At 71.8% G+C, this 19,986-nt stretch overlaps 4 protein-coding genes across 5 annotated transcripts; 2 read left to right on the forward strand and 2 right to left on the reverse strand.

The window, feature by feature from the left end:
• Positions 1-17: 17 nt before the first annotated feature.
• Positions 18-1,768, reverse strand: PCP2 (Purkinje cell protein 2). Its single transcript, XM_068997870.1, has 4 exons — positions 1,730-1,768; positions 1,112-1,244; positions 279-412; positions 18-23 (listed from the first exon to the last, which is right to left on the reverse strand). Exons 1-4 carry the CDS (start codon positions 1,766-1,768, stop codon positions 18-20), a joined length of 312 nt encoding a protein of 103 aa, XP_068853971.1.
• A 3,081-nt stretch (positions 1,769-4,849) lies between these two features.
• On the forward strand, positions 4,850-7,286 carry TRAPPC5 (trafficking protein particle complex subunit 5). The gene is made up of 2 exons (XM_068997883.1): positions 4,850-4,928; positions 6,337-7,286. The coding sequence occupies exons 1-2, from the start codon at positions 4,851-4,853 to the stop codon at positions 6,907-6,909; spliced, it is 651 nt and encodes a 216-aa protein (XP_068853984.1). The 5' UTR covers position 4,850; the 3' UTR covers positions 6,910-7,286.
• A 587-nt stretch (positions 7,287-7,873) lies between these two features.
• On the forward strand, positions 7,874-9,851 carry NDUFB7 (NADH:ubiquinone oxidoreductase subunit B7). The gene is made up of 3 exons (XM_068997924.1): positions 7,874-8,079; positions 8,674-8,842; positions 9,695-9,851. The coding sequence occupies exons 1-3, from the start codon at positions 7,968-7,970 to the stop codon at positions 9,783-9,785; spliced, it is 372 nt and encodes a 123-aa protein (XP_068854025.1). The 5' UTR covers positions 7,874-7,967; the 3' UTR covers positions 9,786-9,851.
• Positions 9,852-9,992: 141 nt separating this feature from the next.
• Positions 9,993-19,309, reverse strand: TECR (trans-2,3-enoyl-CoA reductase). Of its 2 annotated transcripts, XM_068997923.1 has the most exons (13): positions 19,215-19,309; positions 18,034-18,084; positions 17,902-17,953; positions 16,085-16,129; positions 15,508-15,611; positions 14,680-14,795; positions 13,656-13,761; positions 12,827-12,899; positions 12,420-12,463; positions 12,060-12,117; positions 11,434-11,522; positions 11,196-11,241; positions 9,993-10,634 (listed from the first exon to the last, which is right to left on the reverse strand). In XM_068997923.1, exons 1-13 carry the CDS (start codon positions 19,227-19,229, stop codon positions 10,507-10,509), a joined length of 927 nt encoding a protein of 308 aa, XP_068854024.1. In that variant the 5' UTR covers positions 19,230-19,309; the 3' UTR covers positions 9,993-10,506. The 2 variants fall into 2 exon arrangements, with proteins under 2 accessions (XP_068854024.1, XP_068854023.1); XM_068997922.1 differs by lacking the exon at positions 19,215-19,309 and having other exon boundaries at positions 18,034-18,253.
• Positions 19,310-19,986: the final 677 nt, after the last annotated feature.

Below are 19,986 nucleotides of genomic sequence, written 5' to 3' on the forward strand. Positions count from 1 at the left end.
CTGGGGGCTCCGGGGGCTCAGTCCTGTGGGGAGATGGGGGAGGGGCACTCACGGGGGTCCCCTGGGGGGGGTCCCCCAGGTCCCCCCACCCCCGAGTGCCCTCCCTGGCTGTCCCACCGTGGCCGCCCCCCCCCCCCAGAGACCCCAGCGGGTCCCTCACCCTGCGTGCCCCCCCTGTGCCCCCCTTGCCCCCACCCAGCCTGAGCCCCCACCCCTGTGCCCCATCCCCCCCATACCTGTGGCCCCCCCCGTCCCCCTGCGCCCCCCCCCGTGCCCACCTGCGCCCCCCCCGTGCCGAAGCCGGGCAGTCTGGGCACCGGCAGCCGCTGCTCGTCCATCCTGCGGCCCTGCGAGCTCGCCACCATGTCCAGCAGCGACGCCAGCTCGGGGGGGGGCGGCTCCCCGTCCCCACCTGCCGGGACCCCCGAGTCACCCACGGACCCCCCCCCCCCCAACCCCCACCTCCTGCCGGGGCCCCCGAGTCACCCACGGACCCCCCAGCACCCATGGACACCCCCCCCCACCTCCTGCCAGGGACCCCCGAGTCACCCACGGACCCCCGGCACCCACAGCCCCCCCTCTGCCTACCCTCGGACCCCCGAGTCACCCACGGACCCCCGAGCACCCATGGACACCCCCCCACCCCCCACCTCCTGCCGGGGACCCCCAGTCACCCACGGACCCCCGGCACCCACGGCCCCCCCTCCGCCTGCCCTCGGACCCCCGAGTCACCCACGGACCCCCCAGCACCCATGGACACCCCCCCACCCCCCACCTCCTGCCGGGGACCCCCAGTCACCCACGGACACCCCCCAGCACCCACGCCCCCCTCTCTGCCTGCCCTTGGACCCCCGAGTCACCCACGGACCCCCCAGCACCCATGGACACCCCCCAGCACCCACGGCCCCCCCTCCGCCTTCCCGGGGACCCCCGAGTCACCCCCAGCACCCACCGAAGCCCTGCCCCCACCCCGGGTCCCCAAACTCGTGTCCCCCTTCCCCCCGTGCCACCCGTCGCTCGTGTCCCCCCCCCCCGAGTGATCCCCCCGTACCCCCCTTTCCCCCGTGTCCCCTCACCCGTGCCCCCCCGGTGCCCCCCGGTGCCCCCTCACCCGTGCCCCCCCCCAGGATGCAGCGCTGTTCGTCCATGCGGGCGCCCTGCACGGAGCTCAGCAGCGAGAAGAACCCCTCCTGTTCTGGGGACCCCCCCTCTGCCGGGGACCCCCCCTCGGCCGGGGACCCCCCCTGCGGGGACACCGCGTCAAGGACCCCTCCTGCTCCGGGGGAACCCCCCCTTCGGCCGGGGACCCCCCGAAACAGGGACCCCCCCTCCTGCTCGAGGACCCCCGTGTGCGGCGGACCCCGCGCCGCTCTCGAACCGGGACCCCCCCCCGATCCCCTGGGAGGGACCCCCCGCGGGGACACCCCGTTAACAGGGACCCTCCCCGCTCTGGGGACCCCCCCAGAAATGGTGACACCCCCACTTCTACCGCGGACCCCCCGAAGCAGAGACACCCCGCCCCCCCCTTCCCCCTCAGCCGGGGCCCCCCCAAACTGGGGCCTCCCCTTTGCCCCCCTCACTGGGACCCCCGGGCTCTTGGACCGCCCCCCATGACCCCCAAGCGTGGGGTCCCGCTGTCCAGGGGACCCCCAAAACCCCACCCACGGGTGCCCCGCACCCCTCGGTGCCCCCCGGGGGTCCCTCGGTGCCCCCCCCGCCCCCCCCTCACCGCCGCGCGCTCGGGCTCCGTCCCCCCCGGGGCCGCCATCGCGGGTGGGTGGGAGCGGCCCCGCGGCCCCTCTTATCCCGCGGGTGGGGACACGGGGGGGACACGGGGGGGACACGGGGACGATGGGAGCGCGGGGGGGCACCCGTGGGTGCCGGGGGGGGTCGTGGCTGCTGCGTGTCCCCACTGACGCCGTGGGCGTCTCGTGGGTGCTCCGGGCTCTTATGGGTACAGTGGGGTCCCCGTGGGTGCTGTGGGGTCCCCGTGGGTGCCGTGGGTGCTCCGGGCTCTTATGGGTACAGTGGGGTCCCCGTGGGTGCTGTGGGGTCCCCGTGGGTGCCGTGGGTGTTCTGGGCTCTTATGGGTACAGTGGGGTCCCCGTGGGTGCTGTGGGGTCCCCGTGGGTGCCGTGGGTGCTCCGGGCTCTTATGGGTACAGTGGGGTCCCCGTGGGTGCTGTGGGGTCCCCGTGGGTGCTGTGGGGTCCCCTGTGAGTGCCACGGGTTCTGTGGGTGCTGTGGGGTCCCCGTGGGTGCCGTGGGTGCTCCGGGCTCTTATGGGTACAGTGGGATCCCTGTGGGTACTGTGGGGTCCCTGTGGGTGCTGTGGGGTCCCCGTGGGTGCAGTGCAGTCCCCCGTGGGTGCCACGGGTTCTGTGGGTGCTGTGGGGTCCCCGTGGGATCCCCGCGGGTGCCGTGGGTGCCACGGGTGCCGTGGGGTCCCTGTGGGTGCTGTGGGATCCCCCGTGGGTGCCACGGGTTCTGTGGGTGCTGTGGGGTCCCCCGTGGGTGCCACGGGTTCTGTGGAGCCCCTGCGGCTCCCCGTGGTGCTGTGGATGCTCTGGGGGTTCCTGTGGATTCTCTGGGGTCCCCCTGGGTGCCGTGGGGTCCCTGTGGGTGCCCGCGGGTGCTGTGGGGTCTCCGTGGGCGCTGTAGGGTCGTGAGCGCAGGGGCGTCTCTGTGGATGCTCCGGATGTCCGTGGGTGCTCTGGGGTCTCCTGAGTTCTGGGGCGTCCACGAGGGGGTCTCGTGGGGTCCTCGTGGGTGCTCTGGGGTCCCCGTAGGTGTCGTGGGTTCTGTGGGGTCGCTGTGGGTGCTGTGGGGCCCCCGTGGCTGCTGTGGGGCCCCCGTGGCTGCTGTGGGGTGCTTGCGGGTTCCCGTTGGTGCTGTGGGTGCTCTGGGGGCTCCGCCTGGGTTCTGTGGGGTCTCCACGGGGTCCCCGCGGGTGCCGTGGGTGTCCCGTGACCCCGCGGGTGCCGCAGGTCCCCTCAGGGGGATGGGCGGACATGGGGGCGAGACCCCCCCGCCCCCGCGTGTCCCCAATCCCCCCCTGGCAGCCGCGAGCAATTAACGAAATGGCGCTTAATTGCACCCATAAATCCCCACCCGCGCCGGCAGCCACGGCGGGGGGGACACGGGGGGGGGGGACACGCGGGGGGGGAGGGGACACGAGGTCACCCTGCGCCCCCCCCCGCGAGTGCTGCGCACCCTGTGCCCGTGTCACTGCCCCAGGGGGTGCCCCCCAGTGCCCCCCAGTTATCCCCAGTGCCCCCCAGTGTCCCCCAATGTGCCCCCAGTGCTCTCCCAGTAACCTCCTGGAGTCCCCCGGTGTCCTGGGGCTGCCCCAGGGGGTGTCCCCTGCTGGACCCCAGTGCCCCCCAGTTATCCCCAGTATCCCCCAATGTGCCCCCAGTGCTCTCCCAGTAACCTCCTGGTGTCCCCCGGTGTCCTGGGGCTGCCCCAGGGGGTGTCCCCTGCTGGACCCCAGTGCCCCCCAATGTCCCCCACCGTTCTCCCGTGCCTCCCCCAGTGCCCCCCAGTTATCCCCAGTTACCTCCAGTGCTCCCCAATGTCTCCCCAGTGCCCCTCACTGTCCCCCAGTGTCCCCCCCCAGTCCTTGGGGACAGCAGGGCCGGGTCGGCTCCTCTGTCCCCCCGTGTGTCCCCGCGGTGTCCCCAACACCCTGTCCCCTATCCCCAACACCCCTGCCAGGACCTGGGGACAGCCGTGCCACCCCGGCTGCCAGTGCCACCCTCGGGGGTGCCCCTGTCCCTGCACGTCCCTTGGCGTCCTCGTTCCCCGGTGTCCCCCCCATGTTCCCTGTCCCCCTCCTTGTGTCCCACTGGAGGGAGATTGGGGACATTGAGGGGGATGGGGACACAGGGGACACTGAGCGGACCCTGGGGACATTGTGGGGACACGGGGACACCGGGGACCTCGGGGACACGGAGGGAGTGGGGGGACATGGGGCCACAAGGGAGGTGGCACATGGGCACAGGCAGGACCCGGGCGACACGAGCGACACGGAGAGGACACGGAGGGGACCCGTGTGACACAAACGACACCAGTGGCACGGGGGGGGACCCAGGTGACACCAGCGGCGGGGGCACAGACGGGACGGGGCTCTCGGGGGCACCTGTCACGGGGGGTGTCCCTGTCCCGGTGTGTCCCCCCCGCGGTGTCTCCCCTGTCCCACGTGTCCCCGGGGGTCCCGTGTGGGGGAGGGGGGGGTCACCCGCACCTCTGCCCCCCCCTTCCCCTCCCCCCTGACGTCATTGGGGATCCGGGCCCTTCCCCCAGCCCAGATGGCGGCCCAGGTGTCCGGGGGGGGGGGGGGAAGGCGCGGGGGGCGTGTGGGCCCCTCCCCTCCCCCCGTGTCAACAGATGTCCCCCGTGTCGCCCCCCGTGTCTATGTCCCCCCCCGTGTCCCCCCCCATCGTGCCCCTCCCGTGTCCCCTCCCCCATGTCCCCCACCTTGTCCTCCCCCCGTGTCCCCCCCCGTGTCCGTGTCCTCCCCCGTGTCCCCCCACCTTGTCCCTCCCTCCTGTGTCCCCCCGTGTCCCCCCCTGTCCCCCCCCCGTGTCGGGGGACCCCCCCCCGTGTCCCCCCGTGTGTCCGTGTCCCCCCCCATGGCCCACCCCCTGTGTCCCCTCCGTCCCCTCCCCGTGTCCGTGTCCCCCCCGTGTCCTCCCCCGTGTCCGTGTCCCCCCATCTTGTCCCTCCCTCCCGTGTCCCCCCCATGTCCCACCCCCTGTGTCCCCCCCGTCCCCCCCCGTGTCCGTGTCCCCCCGTGTCCCCCCCTCGCGCCACCCCAGGGGGCGTGGCCACAGCGAAGGGGCGTGTCCGATGTGGGCGTGGCCCCGCCCCGCGGCCGCGCTTTACGGCCGTTTCACGGCGGTGTCGCGGCGGCCGGATCGGTGTCAGGTCGGTACCGGGGGTCCCGGGGGTCCCGGCGGGCCGCGGGCAGGGCCCGATCTCCTCCCTCTCCTCCAGCCCCGCCAGCGCCGTGCCCGTCCCCCCCATCCCCTGCCCGGCTCCCCCCACCCCGCGGTGGGCGGTGACGCGGCCCCCGCATCCCCCGAACGCTGCCGCGTCCCCCGGGGCCCTCCCGACCCCCTCAGGCTGCCCCGCACCCCCCTCTAACCCACCCCAAACCTTCTCTGAGCCCCCCCCAGCTGCCGCTCGCCCCCTTCTGACCCCCTTTAACCTCCTCAGTTCTCCCCTCGCTCCCCTGCAGCCATCGCTGACCGCCTGTGCTCGTGCCCTGCTCCTCAGAGCCCCTCAGAGCCCCTCTGATCCCCCTCAGAGCCCCTCAGACCCCCTCAGAGCCCCTCTGCCACCCTCAGAGCCCCTCAGAGCCCCTCAGACCCCCTCAGAGCCCCTCTGCCACCCTCAGAGCCCCCTCAGACCCCCTCAGACCCCTCTCTAGCTGCCCCCTTCCCCCTTTAATGCCCCTGTACCCCCTCAGACCCTCCCTAAACCCCCTCGGACCCTCCTGTCGTCCGCCTCACCCCCCTCTAACGCCCTCCTGCTGCCCCCTGACCCTCTCAGACCCCTCCCAGCCCCCTGGTAGCCCCCCCTGCACACTTCCAGCCCCTCTCACCCCTCTGGTAGCCTCCCCTGCACACTCCCAGCCCCTCTCAGCCCCCTGGTAGCCCCCCCTGCACACTCCTAGCCCCTCTCAGACCCCTGGTAGTCCCCCCTGCACACTCCCAGCCCCTCTCATCCCCTTGGTAGCCCCCCCTGCACGCTCCCAGCCCCTCTCACCCTCCTGGTAGTCCCCCCTGCACGCTCCCAGCCCCTCTCACCCCCTTGGTAACCCCCCCTGGTACACTCCCAGCCCCTCTCACCCTCCTGGTAGCCCCCCCTGCACGCTCCCAGCCCCTCTCACCCCCCTGGTAGCCCCCCCTGCACACTCCCAGCCCCTCTCACCCCCCTGGTAGCCCCCCCTGCACGCTCCCAGCCCCTCTCACCCCTCTGGTAGCCCCCCCGGCACACTCCCAGCCCCTCTCACCCCCCTGGTAGTCCCCCCTGCACGCTCCCAGCCCCTCTCACCCTCCTGGTAGTCCCCCCTGCACACTCCCAGCCCCTCTCACCCTCCTGGTAGTCCCCCCTGCACGCTCCCAGCCCCTCTCACCCCCCTGGTAGCCCCCCCTGGCACACTCCCAGCCCCTCTCAGCCCCCTGGTAGCCCCCCCTGCACACTCCCAGCCCCTCTCAGACCCCTCCCAGCCCCCCCTGCACACTCCCAGCCCCTCTCACCCCCCTGGTAGCCCACCCTGGCACGCTCCCAGCCCCTCCCCGCCCCGCTGACGGCCGTGCCCCGTCCCCAGGCCGCGATGGACGCGCGTTTCACGCGGGGGAAGTCGCTGGTGCTGGAGCGGGCGCTGGGCCGGCCGCGCTCGGAGCTGTCTCTGGCCGCCTTCGCGCTGCTCTTCTCGGAGCTGGTGCAGTACTGCCAGCGCCGCGTGGCCTCGGTGGCCGAGCTGCAGGCCCGCCTGGCCCGCCTGGGCCACCACGTGGGGCTGCGGGCTCTGGACGCGCTGGTGGCCCGCGAGCGGCCGGGCCGGCGCGAGACCAAGGTGCTGGGGGTGCTGCTGTTCGTCAAGGGGCCGCTGTGGCGGGCGCTGTTCGGGCGCGAGGCCGACAAGCTGGAGCAGGCCAACGACGACGACCGCACCTTCTACGTGATCGAGAGGGAGCCCGTGGTGAACACGTTCGTGTCGGTGCCGCGCGAGAACAGCTCCCTGAACTGCGCCGCCTTCGCCGCCGGGCTGCTCGAGGCCGTGCTGGGCGCCGCCGGCTTCCCCGCCCGCGTCAGCGCCCACTGGCACAAGGGCACCACGCTCATGATCAAGTTCGACGAGGCCGTCATCGCCCGCGACAAGAGCCTGGAGGGGCGCTGAGGGGGCCCGGCGGTGCCGCGGGGCGAGGCCGTGAGGGACGCTCGGGGAGGGACGAGGGCCGTGTCCCTGTCACCGTGTGTCACCAGAGCCTGAGGGCCCTCGGGGCCTCGTCCCACGCAGCGACGTGAGATGAGGCGGCGAGGGACAGAGTCTGGAGGGACGGCGAGGGGCAGGGACGAGGCCACCGGGGCCTTGGCTCGTGTCACCGCGTGGGCCGAGCCGTGAGAGGCGTCACCGCCCGCCGCGGGAGCCTTCCTGGTGGCCCTCGGGCACCTCTGGGGACGTCAGAGCTGCTCTGTGTCCCTCAGCTCTGTTCTTGTCCCCAGGGTGGCCCTTGGGGACACTCACGTCGCTATAAACGGTCTCTTGTCCCTCCAGTGGCCTCGTCTCTTCTGTGGCTGGGCACGTCCTGGCACGGATTTGGGTCCCCAACATGTCCCTTGTCTCTCTTGAGCTGCTGTGGGGCCATCTGTCACCTCTTGGGGACATGAGGACATCTGCCACCGCCCTTAGGGACACCGGGATTGGCCCAAGGGGCTCGGGGTAGCCTTTGGCTGCTGTTTGGGACATTGGGGTGTCCCCTGCTGGGGACACTCTGGGGGTGCCCCTGGTGCCACCACCCTGTGTCACTCCCAGTGCCATGGCCGTGCCCGTGTCCCCCCGAGCCATGTCCCCGCAGTGTGTGCGTGTGGGGGGGGCCGGCACCGGGGGCGGGGGGTCCGGGGGGATCTGAGGGATTTGCGGGGTTTGGGGGGCTTATGGGGGGGACCAGGGCGATTTGGGGAGTCCTGACAGAGGTCCACGAGGGTGGGAGGCAGGTTGGGGGTGCGGGGGGGGGTTCGGGGTGGGGGTTTTGGGGGTTTCGGGTGGGCTGGGGGCGTTCAGGGGGGCTTGGGGGTCCTCCCCGCCGCCAGGGGGCGCCGCAGTCCCGAGCAGGTGTGTCCCGCCGCTGCCGTTTCCGCTTCCGGCCCGCGGTGTTTCCGCTTCCGCCGCCGTTGCCAGGCCCCGTTCGCGGTGTTCGCGCTGCCCCCGGCGGTCCCGGGCCCGGCGCCGCGGCCATGGGCGCTCACCTGGCGCGGCGCTACCTGTGGGACGCGGACGCGGAGCCCGACCCGCTGCAGATGCCGTCGTTCCCCGCCGATCTGGGGCTGCCGGGGCGCCGGCCCCGCGGTCAGTGCGGGGACACGGGGCGGACACGGGGAGGGGGACCTCGGACCCTCGCCCCCTCGGGAGGGACACGGGGAGGGGGACACGGGGAGGGGGACACGGGCGCGGTGTTCTTGGGGCGCCCCCGCCCTCGCGTGACCCCGGTGACCTCCCGCCGTGAGCCCCGTGTGTGTTCCCCGCTGCCACCTCCCGTGTCCCCTCCCGTGTCCCCCCCGTGTCCCCCCCGTGTCCCCTTCGTGTCCCTCCACCGTGTCCCCCCCCGTGTCCCCCCGGTGTCCCCCCCCGAGTCCCCCCCGTGCCCCCCCGTGTCCCTCTGTGCCACGCGGGTGCCACCGGCCCTGCTGTGGCTGTCTGCCCTGTCCTTGCCGCTGTCCCCTCGTGTCCCCACTCCTGTCCCACTCCTGTCCCCTCGTGTCCCCAGCCCACGTCCCCACCCCTGTCCCACCCCTGTCCCCTCGTGTCCCCACTCCTGTCCCACTCCTGTCCCCTCGTGTCCCCACTCCTGTCCCACCCCTGTCCCCTCGTGTCCCCGCCCTGCCGCGTCCCCCCGGTCCCCCGGCGGGTGCTGAGCGTGTCCCGTGTCCCCTCCGGTGACAGCCATGGTGGCCTCGGCGGAGCAGCTGGCGCAGGCCCGGCTGCCCCTGGAGCAGAGGGACTTCTGCGGCCACCACCTGCTGCGGCTGCTGCGCTGCCACCGCGACAACTTCCCCGTGCCCTGGGGCTGCCACGAGCTGCGCCACGCCTGGGACAGCTGCCAGCACCGCGAGTGAGGGGACATCGGGGACGTGGGGGGCATTGGGGGGCATCAGGGGACATCGGGGGGCATCAGGGACATCAGGGGACATCAGGGGAGCTGCCAGCACCGCGAGTGAGGAGACATCGGGGGGCATGGAGGACATCAGGGGGCATCGGGGGCACGGGGGAACACGCCTGGGACGCTGCCAGCACTGCGAGTGAGGGGACATCAGGGATGTGGGCACGGCAGGGGACATTGGGGGGCATCAGGGGACAACAGGGGACATCGGGGGCATCAGGGGGCATTGGGGGGCATGAGGGACATCAGGGGGCATGGGGGAACATCAGGGGGCACCAGGGACACTGCCAGCACCGCGAGTGAGGGGACATCGGGGATGTGGGCACGGCAGGGGACATCGGGGGGCATCAGGGGACAACAGGGGGCATTGGGGGCATCAGGGACATCAGGGGACATGGGGGACATCAGGGGGCGTCAAGGGACATCCGGGGGCATCAGGGGACATCAGGAGCACATCAGGGGCACAGGGGAACACACCTGGGGCGCTGCCAGCACCGCGAGCGAGGGGACATCGGGGACGTGGGCCACTGGGGCTGAGGGGGGCACAGGAGTGGGCACAGGCGAGGCTGGGGACAGGGGGTGACAGGGCCGGGGCACGCGGGGCTGGGGGAACGAGGACAGGGCGGAGAGGGGGACGCGGGCACAGGGGTGGGGACGGGGGGGACGCGGCGGGGAGGGGGTGACAGGGACATCGGGGGGGATGTGGGAGGGGCTCGGGGCCAGCACGGCGCCGCCTCCCCACGCCGTCGTTGTTGCCGTGGTGGCCCTGGTGGCCGCGGTGACGCGGTGCCACCCTGTCCCCAGCTACGTGATGCGCATGAAGGAGTTCGAGCGCGAGCGGCGCCTGCGGCAGCGCCAGCAGCGGCTGCGGCAGCACCAGGAGAGCACCGAGTGACGCGCGGGGACGCGGGGACGGCGGCACGAGGCCACCCCCGCGCAATAAAGGCACCGAGTGACACCGCGCTGGCGCTGGCTCTGCGTGCGGGCACGGGGACAGCGCCAGGGCACCGCCCCCACCCAGCCCGGGGACGGCGGGATTGTCCCACGGCGTGGCCGTGACCCCCCCGGTGTCCCCTGGGACGGGACAAGGACAGGCCACGCGTGGGGGGATGTGGTTTATTGTCACCTGTGGTGGCACAGGACACGGGCTGCGGTCGCCAGCCCCGGGGGTGACACCGCACGGTCACCGCTGCTGTCCCGGGGGACCGGGCCAGCCCCGCTGGGGACGGTGCCACCGCAGAGGGGACGCCGGCGCTGGGACCCAGCGGGTGACAGGGGACAGTGGGGCCGGGGTGACAACAGGCTCGTGTGCCCACACTGTGCCCAAGGGACAGATCAGGGTGCCCCGGGGTGTCCCCAGGGGCTGCCCTGGTGTCACAGCAGGGAGGGGACAATGGGGGAGGGGGGGGGGAGGGATAATCCCAGAATTCCCAAGGGAGGTGTCCCCGCAGGGTGCCACAGTGACAGTGGGGACAGGGTGTCCCCAGAGGGCAGGGGTGTCCCCGGTGTCACAGCAGGAAGGGGATGATGGGGGATGGGCTGTCCCTGCCATGTCCCCGGTGTCACAGCAGGAAGGGGATGGCGGGGGATGGGCTGTCCCCGCCGTGTCCCCGGTGTCACAGCAGGAAGGGGATGATGGGGGAGCGCAGCGGGGGATAATCCCGGAATTCCCGGAGGTAGCTGCGGTGCTTGCCCTGCGCCCAGATCGCCATCTGCACGAAGCCCACCAGCGAGAACAGGGCCACTGCGGGGCCACCACTGTCACCGCAGTGCCACGGGGCCACGGACACACCGCGGCGGGCAGGGGACACCGGGAACGGGGCACAGGGAAGGACAGGGGACCCCAGAGTGGGACGGGACATGGGGGGCAGGGACCCGCGGGGGGTGGGGGGTGGCACAGGGGACATGGAGGGGACAGGAGACTCTGGAGGGGGACAGAGGACACGGGGGCACAGGGGACCTGAGGGGACAGGAGGGACACGGAGCCCAGGGTGGGTTTGGGTGGCTGGGGGGGCACAGGGGATGTGGAGTGGGGGACATGAGGGGACAGGGGAGGGACATGGACCCCGGGGAGATGAGGGATTTGGGTGGCAGGGGATGGGACAGGAGGCATGGGGAGAGGGGACACAGGAACCCCGGGGTGGCACAGGGACATGGGGGAGAATATTGGGGTGCTGGGGGCTTCGGGCAACTGGGGGTGACATGGAGGGGACACAGGGACCCCAAGGTGGCACGGGGGACACAGAGCTGGGGTCTCTGGGGTGCCCCCTCTCCCCCCAGAAGGGCACCTTCCCCCTCCCCTCACCGGGCAGACACTGAGTCATGATGGTGAAGCCGATCCAGGACCCGACCTGGGGGGAAACACCCACGGGGGAGGGGGGGGTCACCCACGGGGGGGCGGCTCCCCCATGCCCCCCTCCCCCTCAGTCCTGCCGTGCCCCCCCCGGGGGCTCCTCCACTGCAGGGACCCCACCCAGCACAGCGGGCACTGCCCGTCCCCATCCCTGCTCCCGGTGCCCCCCGGTGCCCCCAGTGCCCCCCACCTCGTAGGTGTAGTTGGGGCAGGACACGAGCAGGAAGAGCCACGTGAAGGGGTTGCGGGTGGGGTACGGGATCTTCCGCGTCTTCGAGCCTGGCACCGGGTCACGGCCGGGTCACAGCCGGGTCACAGCCGGGTCACAGCCGGGTCACACACCGGTGACACCCCCGGACACGGGTCACCCCCCTGGGTTACCCCCCACCCCCCCGGATGAGGGTCACCCCCCAGGCCACCCCCCGGACACGGGTCACCTCCTGTGTCACCCCTCCAGCCATGGGTCACCCCCCAGGCCACCCCCTGGCTGGGTGCCACCCTCCATGTCCCCACCGTGCCCCCTGCCAGCCCGTGGCTGCTCCTGTACGTTCTTGTGGGCTCTGCACGATCCTGTCCCCCCCCGTCCCCCCCTGTCCCCCCGTGTCCCCCGTGTCCTCCCGTGTCCCCCCGTGTACCCTCTTGTCCCTCCGTGTCCCCCCCATCCCCCGTGTCCCCGTGTCCCCCTGTCCATGTATCCCCCATCCCCCCATGTCCCCCCTGTCCCCCCAGTCCCCATGTCCCTCCTGTCCCCCCAACCCCCCCATGTCCCCTCGGTGTCCCCCCACCCCCCCCGTGTCCCCCCCCATGTCCCCTCACCCGCGGGGCGCAGGTTCCGCAGGGCCACGTGGATGGAGAAGTTCCCGAGTTGGCAGAACTGGGGGGGGAGCGTGGGGGGGTCACAAGGGGGCCCTGAGTGGGTGGGTGGCACCTGGACCCCCCCAGCACTCACTGGGAGCCCCCCAGCATCCCCTTGAGCCCCCAGCCCCACGGGCCCCCCCTTACACCCCACAGCCTCCCCCTTGGCCCCCCCACTTCACTCCCTTGTGTCCCCCCAGCCCCCACTGGGACCCCCCCAGCCCCCCCAGCTCCCCCATCCCAGCACCCACTGCCCCCCCAGCCCCTCCTCCCGCACCCACTGGGACCCCCTCCCCCCGTGTCCCCCCCCCAGGGACCCACCAGGAACACGGCCAGCGCCAGCTTCACCTGCTCGTCACCATAGGCTGGGGGGACACGGGGGGGTCAGGGACAACCCCCCGGTGTCCCCTGCCCAGCCTGGGGGCACTGGGGCACCTGGGACAGGCACAGCCCCACGGTGTCCCCTGGACACACAGGACAAGGGGGACACCGAGGGGACAGAGACAGGTGACAAGAGACCCTCACAGGGGGTGTAAGCAGAGGGGGGTGGGATGGGGACACAGAGGGGACACAGAGGGGACACAGAGGGGACACAGGGGGGACAGGGGACGGGTGCCACTCACCCGGGGGCGTGTACAGCGGGTGGTTGATGTAATAGGGACACAGGGGACACAGAGGGGACACAGAGGGGACACAGGGGGGACACAGAGGGGACAGGTGCCACTCACCCGGGGGCGTGTACAGCGGGTGGTTGATGTAATAGGCCATCCAGGCAGCAAAGCCCCAGTAGTAGGTGCAGTTCTGGGGACATTGGGGACACATTGGGGACATATTGGGGAGGGGACATCTGGGGACGCCCAGGTGAGCTGAGGGGACTCGGAGGGGACACAAGGAGAATGGGGTGACCTTGGCAGGACAGGGAGGTGACCCAGGTGACAATGACACCTTGGAGGTGTCGCGCAGGGCTGGTGCTGCGTGAGAACCAACGGGGACAGGGGGTGACAGGGGTGACCCGAGGGGGATGGGGAAGGGTCACAGGTGCCAGGGACACCTTGGAAACCATGTGAGAACCAGTGGGGACAGGCGTGACCTGGGGGGAAGAGGTGACCCAGGGGGACAGGGAGGTGACCCAGGGGATAGGGAGGTGATCCTGGGGACAGGGAGGTGACTGTGGGTGCCAGGGAGGTGACCCAGGGGACAGGGACAGCTTGAAGAGGCTGTGCAGCGTTGGGGCTGTGCGAGAACTGGTGGGGACAGGGAGGGGACAGGGGGTGTCAGAGGTGACCCGGGAGGGACAGAAAGGGGACAGGGGGTGTCAGAGGTGACCCGGGAGGGACAGGGAGGTGACCCAGGTGACAGTGACACCTCAAAGTTGTTGCGCAGGGTCGGTGCCATGCGGGAACTGGTGGGGACAGAGAAGGGACTGGGGGTGACCTGGAGGGGAGAGGGAGGGGACAGGGCCGAGCAGGGGGGGGGACGCAGTGACCCTGGGGGGACAGGGCGGTGCCCCAGGAGCCGGGGGTGCCAGCGCAGTGCCACGGGTGGTGCCAGCGTCACCTTGAAGATGTTGCGCAGGGGCATCGTCCCGTGCGAGAAGCGGTGCACGAAGAGCGTCTCCAGCAGCCGCTTCACGTAGTGGAACGAGTGACAGCAGCAGGCCAGGCTGGGGGGACACGGGGGGGACACGGGGGGGGACACGGGGGTCAGGGGACACGGGGGGGCCGGGCACACCAGGGGCACACCCTGGGGATACCTCCCCCGTGTCCCCAGCCGCCGTCCCGCCCCCCACAGCCCCCTCCCAGACCCCCCAGATCCCCCAGACCCCCATGAGTCCCCATTGCTCCCCCAGAGCCCCTCCAGGAACTCCCCACTTTCCCTCCAGGAACCCCCCCTGCCCCACTCAGACACCCCCTGAACCCCCCCATTGTCACCCCCATCACCCAGACCCCCCCGACGTCCCCACAGCCCCGCTCAGAGCACACAGACACCCCCCACTGCCCCATCCCCCCCTCCCCCAGCCCTCCCTGCACCCCCCAATCACACTCAGGCCCCCCCATTTCCCACCCATCGTCCCCCCCCAGCCCCCCTGGTGCTCCCATTGTCCCCAGGCCCCCACTGCCCCCCCTGCCCCTGTCCCCCCTCCCTGTCCCCACTGCCCCCCCCGCGCCCCCTGCCCTGTCCCCCCTCCCTGTCCCTGCTGTCCCCCCTCCCTGTCCGCCCTCACTGCCCCCTGTCCCTTGCTGTCCCCCCATCCCCACTGTCCGCCAATGCCCCCCCTGTCCCCACTATCCCCCCTCCCTGTCCCCCCTCCCCGTCCCCACTGCCCCCCCCACTGTCCCCTCCGTCCCCACTGTCCCCCTACTGCCCCCCCCACTGTCCCCCCTCCCCATCCCCGCTGTCCCCCCTCCCTGTCCCCCCTCTCTGCCCCCCTCCCCATCCCCGCTGTCCCCCCTCCCTGTCCCCCCCATCCCCGCTGTCCCCCCTCCCTGTCCCCCCTCTCTGCCCCCCTCCCCATCCCTGCTGTCCCCCCTCCCTGTCCCCCCTCTCTGCCCCCCTCCCCATCCCCGCTGTCCCCCCTCACTGGACCACGCGGTGCCGGCTGGCGGTGAAGTCGTAGCGGGGCCCGTACAGGAACGGGACACGGAAATAGAACAGCAGGTAAATGAGCAGGGGACCCGCGTACTCCGTCAGGAACACCTGGGACAGGTGAGGGGACAGGTGAGGGGACAGGTGAGGGGACAGTCAGGGACACCTGGGACACGTGAGGGGACAGGTGAGGGGACAGGAGAGGGGACAGTCAGGGACACATGAGGGGACAGGTGAGGGGACAGTCTGGGACACCTGGGACAGGTGAGGGGACAGGAGAGGGGACAGTCAGGGACACCTGGGACAGGTGAGGGGACAGGTGAGGGGACAGGTGAGGGGACAGTCAGGGACACATGAGAGGACAGGTGAGGGGACAGTCTGGGACACCTGGGACAGGTGAGGGGACAGGAGAGGGGACAGTCAGGGACACCTGGGACGGGTGAGGGGACAGTCTGGGACACCTGGGACAGTCAGGGACACCTGGGACAGGTGAGGGGACAGGTGAGGGGACAGTCAGGGACACCTGGGATGGGTGAGGGGACAGGTGAGAGGACAGGTGAGGGGACAGGTGAGGGGACAGTCAGGGACACCTGGGACAGGTGAGGGATTGGGGGACACCTGGGGACAGGGGAACACGGGGGGACATGGGACTTGCAGGAGCAGGGATGGACACACGGACACAGGGACACAGGGAGGGACAGACAGACGGGGGAAGGCCCAGCCCTCTGTGCTCCTGGGAGGGGAATGGGGCAGGGGGACACAGGGGACGGTGACAGGGCACAGCGGGCGGGTGCCAGGGTGCCGGCGGGTCACAGCCCCTCACCGTGACCCAGCTGATCTGCGCCCCCAGGTCCCGGAAGTACAGCGTGGCCGTGGTGCCCACGGGCAGTGACTGCAGCACGTCCTCGTCCTTCAGCGAGCGACCCTCTGGGGACAGCGACACCTGGGGCACCTGGGACAGCTGGGGGGCACCTGGGGGGCACCTGGGACAGCTGGGGGGCACCTGGGGGGCACCTGGGACAGCTGGGGGACAGCTGGGGGGCACCTGGGACAGCTGGGGGACACCTGGGGCATCTGGGACACATCTGGGGGATACCTGGGGCACCTGGGGGACATCTGGGACACCTGGAACACCTGGGGGACATCTGGGGGACAGGTGGGACACCTGGGGCACCTGGGACACACCTGGGGGACACCTGGGGGGATAGCAGGGGACAGTGGGGGCACCTGGGGGACATTGTAGAGAAAACCGGGGGACAGCCGGGGACACCCCAGGAGACAGGGGGAGAACATCTCAAGACACCTGGGGACAGCTGGGGGACACCCTGGGGACCCTGTAGGGAACACCTGGAAACATCCTGGGGACACCTGGGGACAGCCCAGCCCGTGGTGGCACTCACTGGGGTCCAGGCGCAGGGACTGTCTCGCCGGGTACCACTGAGGATCTGTGGGACAGAGGGGACAGCGGTGGTGGCACTGAGGGGACACAGCTGCCATGGGGACAGCCATGGTGGCACTGCGGGGACAGAGCCACAGAGGGGACAGCCATGGTGGCACTGCGAGGACAGAGCCACACCAAAGGACAGCCATGGTGGCACTGTGGGGACAGAGCTCCCATGGGGACAGCCATGGTGGCACTGCGGGGACAGAGCCACACCAGGGACAGCGGTGGTGGCACTGCGGGGACAGAGCCACACGAGGGACAGCGGTGGTGGCACTGCAGGCACACAGCTGCCATGGGGACAGCCATGGTGGCACTGCGGGGACAGAGCCACACCAAAGGACAGCCATGGTGGCACTGTGGGGACAGAGCCACACCAGGGACAGCCATGGTGGCACTGCAGGGACAGAGCCACAGAGGGGACAGTCATGGTGGCACTGCGGGGACAGAGCCACAGAAAGGACAGCGGTGGTGGCACTGCGGGGACAGAGCCACACCAAGGGACAGCCATGGTGGCACTGTGGGGACAGAGCCACACAAGGGACAGCGGTGGTGGCACTGCGGGCACACAGCTGCCATGGGGACAGCAATGGTGACACTGCGGGGACAGAGCCACACCAAAGGACAGCCATGGTGGCACTGCAGGGACAGAGCCACAGAGGGGACAGCCATGGTGGCACTGTGGGGACAGAGCTCCCATGGGGACAGCCATGGTGGCACTGTGGGGACAGAGCCACACAAGGGACAGCGGTGGTGGCACTGCGGGGACAGAGCTGCCATGGGGACAGCCATGGTGGCACTGCGGGGACAGAGCCACAGAGGGGACAGCCATGGTGGCACTGTGGGGACAGAGCCACAGAGGGACAGCCATGGTGGCACTGCGGGGACAGAGCCACAGAGGGGACAGCCATGGTGGCACTGTGGGGACAGAGCCACACCAGGGACAGCCATGGTGGCACTGCGGGGACAGAGCCACACCAAAGGACAGCCATGGTGGCACTGCAGGGACAGAGCCACACCAGGGACAGCCATGGTGGCACTGCAGGGACAGAGCCACAGAAGGGACAACGGTGGTGGCACTGTGGGGACAGAGCCACAGAGGGACAGCCACGGTGGCACTGTGGGGACAGAGCCACACCAAGGGACAGCCATGGTGGCACTGTGGGGACAGAGCCACAGAGGGACAGCCACGGTGGCACTGTGGGGACAGAGCCACACAAGGGACAGCGGTGGTGGCACTGTAGGGACAGAGCCACAGAGGGGACAGTCATGGTGGCACTGCGGGGACAGAGCCACACCAAAGGACAGCCATGGTGGCACTGTGGGGACAGAGCTCCCATGGGGACAGCCATGGTGGCACTGTGGGGACAGAGCCACACGAGGGACAGCCATGGTGGCACTGTGGGGACAGAGCCACAGAGGGACAGCCACGGTGGCACTGTGGGGACACAGCTCCCTTGGGGACAGCGGTGGTGGCACTGCGGGGACAGAGCCACATGAGGTCCGACGAAGATGGACACGGCCCCAAGGTGGGTCTGTGATCACGGTGGTGACCATGACGGCCCTGTGACAATGATGGCCATGATGTCGGTCCCCATGGCCCTGTGACAATGATGGCCATGGTGTCGGTCCCCATGGCCCTGTGACAGCTTCCCACAGCCCTGTCACAAGTCCCCACCACTCTGTGACAGGTCCCCAGCCACACTGAGGGTCCCCACAGAGGGTCCCCAAGCCCATCCCCCCCCGTCCCTGTCCCCAAACCCCGTCCCCACTCACGGGCTTTGCTGAACAGGTTCTTGATGTCGGCCACGGTGGCCTGAGGCTCCACCTGGGGACAGCGAGGGGCTGTCAGGGGCCGTGGGGCCACCCGGGGCCACCCCGTGTCCCCTCCTGGCGCTGTCCCTGTACCTTGTCGAGGAAGCAGAGCTTGTCCCGCGTGCGGGCATCCAGGATCTCCACCTCGAAGAACAGCACGGCCGATTTCTTGGGCCGCTTGCTGGGGGCCACCGGGGGCCACAGCCCCAGCACGGGGGACGGGGACACCGGGCCCCCCTCGCGGGGTGGCACTGCCACCTCCATGTCACCGCGCCCGCCCGAAACCCGATCGGCCCCGGGAGCGGCTAAATATAACCCTGCCCCCCCCCCCGCCGGGCTCTTGGCCCTGCTGGCCCTGGAGGTGGCCCTGGAGGTGGCCCCGGGGGTGGCCCCGGGGGTGGCCCCGGGGATGGCCACGGGAGGGACAGAGTCACCCGGCGCCGGGGGTGGGGACAGTGGCCGGCGGGGACGGAGGGGACGGAGGGGACGGAGGGGACAGGACGCGGCACGGGCGGGAGGTGAGGCCGGACCCCCCCCACCAGCTCGCCAGGGTCGCCAGGAGCCTCGGTGGCACCAGGTGGGGACAGCGCTGGCCGAAGGCACGCGGCCGCGGTCAGCCCCGGTCACTCCGCGGGGAACGGGGTGAGGCCACCCGGTGCCAGCCTGGGACGGGGCTCTGCCACCCCTGGGGACACCACGACGGGGACAGGCGGCTGCCAGCCCTGGGCACTGCGATGGGGCTCTGTCACCCGACGGCCGGCGTGGCGCGGTGCCACCACTCCAGTGACGCGCCCGGGGGGGCGGTGACACCTTCACGGGCTACGGGGCCGTGCCCAAGGAGCCACCCGGAGCGCGGTGACGGTGGCGGGGCTGGGGACGGGGACGGGCCCGGGGGCGGCGGGGGCGGCGGGGGCGGCGGGGCCCGCCCGGGACCCCGGCCCGCCTCAGGCCCCGCCTCAGGCCCCGCCTCAGGCCCCGCCTCAGGCCCCGCCTCAGGCCCCGCCTCAGGCCCCGCCTCAGGCCCCGCCCCCGCCGCGCGCCCCCGCCGCCCCGCGCGCACGCGCAGCCACCCCGGGGGCACTCGCTCTCCCAGGCGCATGCGCAGAGCTCCACCCCGCGCGCACGCGCAGAGCGCGTCCCGGGTGCCCCGGGGCGGAACGCGGGGGTTACGCGAGGTCGGCGCGACCGCGCCGTGCGGGGCCGGCGGTGCCGGCGCTCGGGGCGGCTCCGGCGCCGGTCGCGGTGCCGGGCTGCGGGTGGTGCGGCCGCCTCACCTCGTAGTGCTTCATGGTCGCTCCGCTCCGCCGCTCCCGCCGCCCCCGCCACCCCCACGTGACACGCCCCGCGCGCCCACGGGGGCGGGGCCTGCGGCACAGCCAATCGGCGCCGCGCGCGTGGCTCGGGGCAGCCAATCAAAGCCCCACCGCCCCGCCCACGCTCTCGCTCCTTCCCGCCGCGCTGGTTGCCCGGGCAACACGAACGCCCGAGGGGGCGGCCGCCAATGGGAGGCGGGGGGCGGGGCGTGGAGTGACAGGGACAGCCAATCGGCTGACGGCAGGGGCGGGGCTGCCTCCTGGAGTGACGGCCGGACTAGCCAATGGGCCAGCGGTATGGGCGGGGCTGCAGCGTGGAGTGACGCGCAGAGCAGCCAATGGGGTCGCGGCAGGGGCGGGCGGTGGGCGGGGGAAGCCCCGGGGGCGGGGGGGGCCCAAAGAGGGCGGGGGGGGCCCAAAGAGGGCGGGGGGGGCCCAAAGAGGGCGGGGGGGGGCCCAAAGAGGGCGGGGGGGGCCTGGGGGCTGTGGGGGCACAGCAGCGGTGGGGGAGGGGGGCTGAGGGCTCTTCGGGGGGGCTGAGGGCTCTCGGGGGGCTGGGAGTCCGTGGGGAATGGAGGGGTCACACGGTCCTGGGGGCCATGGGGGCCTGTGTGTCCATAGAGGGCTGGGGGGGGTCACAGGGGGGATGATGGGGGCTTGGGGGTCATGGGCGGCTGGGGTGTGATGGAGGCTGGGGCTGTCCTGGCAGGCCGGAGGGTCTTGGGGAGGGGGA

The sequence above is a fragment of the Aphelocoma coerulescens genome, chromosome 30 (assembly GCF_041296385.1).
Source record: "Aphelocoma coerulescens isolate FSJ_1873_10779 chromosome 30, UR_Acoe_1.0, whole genome shotgun sequence".
NCBI lineage: Eukaryota > Metazoa > Chordata > Aves > Passeriformes > Corvidae > Aphelocoma > Aphelocoma coerulescens.

What these genes read in the sequence shown, in the direction of transcription:
- NDUFB7 (XM_068997924.1), top strand. Translation starts at nt 7,968, where the DNA reads ATGGGCGCTCACCTGGCGCGGCGCTACCTGTGGGACGCGGACGCGGAG. An exon ending in GCCGGGGCGCCGGCCCCGCG is followed by an intron (nt 8,080 to 8,673) that starts GTCAGTGCGGGG and finishes CTCCGGTGACAG; the next exon opens with CCATGGTGGCCTCGGCGGAG. An exon ending in GACAGCTGCCAGCACCGCGA is followed by an intron (nt 8,843 to 9,694) that starts GTGAGGGGACAT and finishes CCCTGTCCCCAG; the next exon opens with CTACGTGATGCGCATGAAGG.
- PCP2 (XM_068997870.1), bottom strand. Translation starts at nt 1,768, where the DNA reads ATGGCGGCCCCGGGGGGGACGGAGCCCGAGCGCGCGGCG. An exon ending in CGGAGCCCGAGCGCGCGGCG is followed by an intron (nt 1,245 to 1,729) that starts GTGAGGGGGGGG and finishes GTGTCCCCGCAG; the next exon opens with GGGGGGTCCCCGGCCGAGGG. An exon ending in CATCCTGGGGGGGGGCACGG is followed by an intron (nt 413 to 1,111) that starts GTGAGGGGGCAC and finishes GGGTCCCGGCAG; the next exon opens with GTGGGGACGGGGAGCCGCCC.
- TECR (XM_068997922.1), bottom strand. Translation starts at nt 18,204, where the DNA reads ATGGAGGTGGCAGTGCCACCCCGCGAGGGGGGCCCGGTGTCCCCGTCC. An exon ending in GTCCCTGCGCCTGGACCCCA is followed by an intron (nt 15,612 to 16,084) that starts GTGAGTGCCACC and finishes CGCTGTCCCCAG; the next exon opens with AGGGTCGCTCGCTGAAGGAC. An exon ending in CCCTGCGCAACATCTTCAAG is followed by an intron (nt 12,900 to 13,655) that starts GTGACGCTGGCA and finishes CAATGTCCCCAG; the next exon opens with AACTGCACCTACTACTGGGG.
- TRAPPC5 (XM_068997883.1), top strand. Translation starts at nt 4,851, where the DNA reads ATGTGGGCGTGGCCCCGCCCCGCGGCCGCGCTTTACGGCCGTTTCACG. An exon ending in GGCGGCCGGATCGGTGTCAG is followed by an intron (nt 4,929 to 6,336) that starts GTCGGTACCGGG and finishes CCCCGTCCCCAG; the next exon opens with GCCGCGATGGACGCGCGTTT.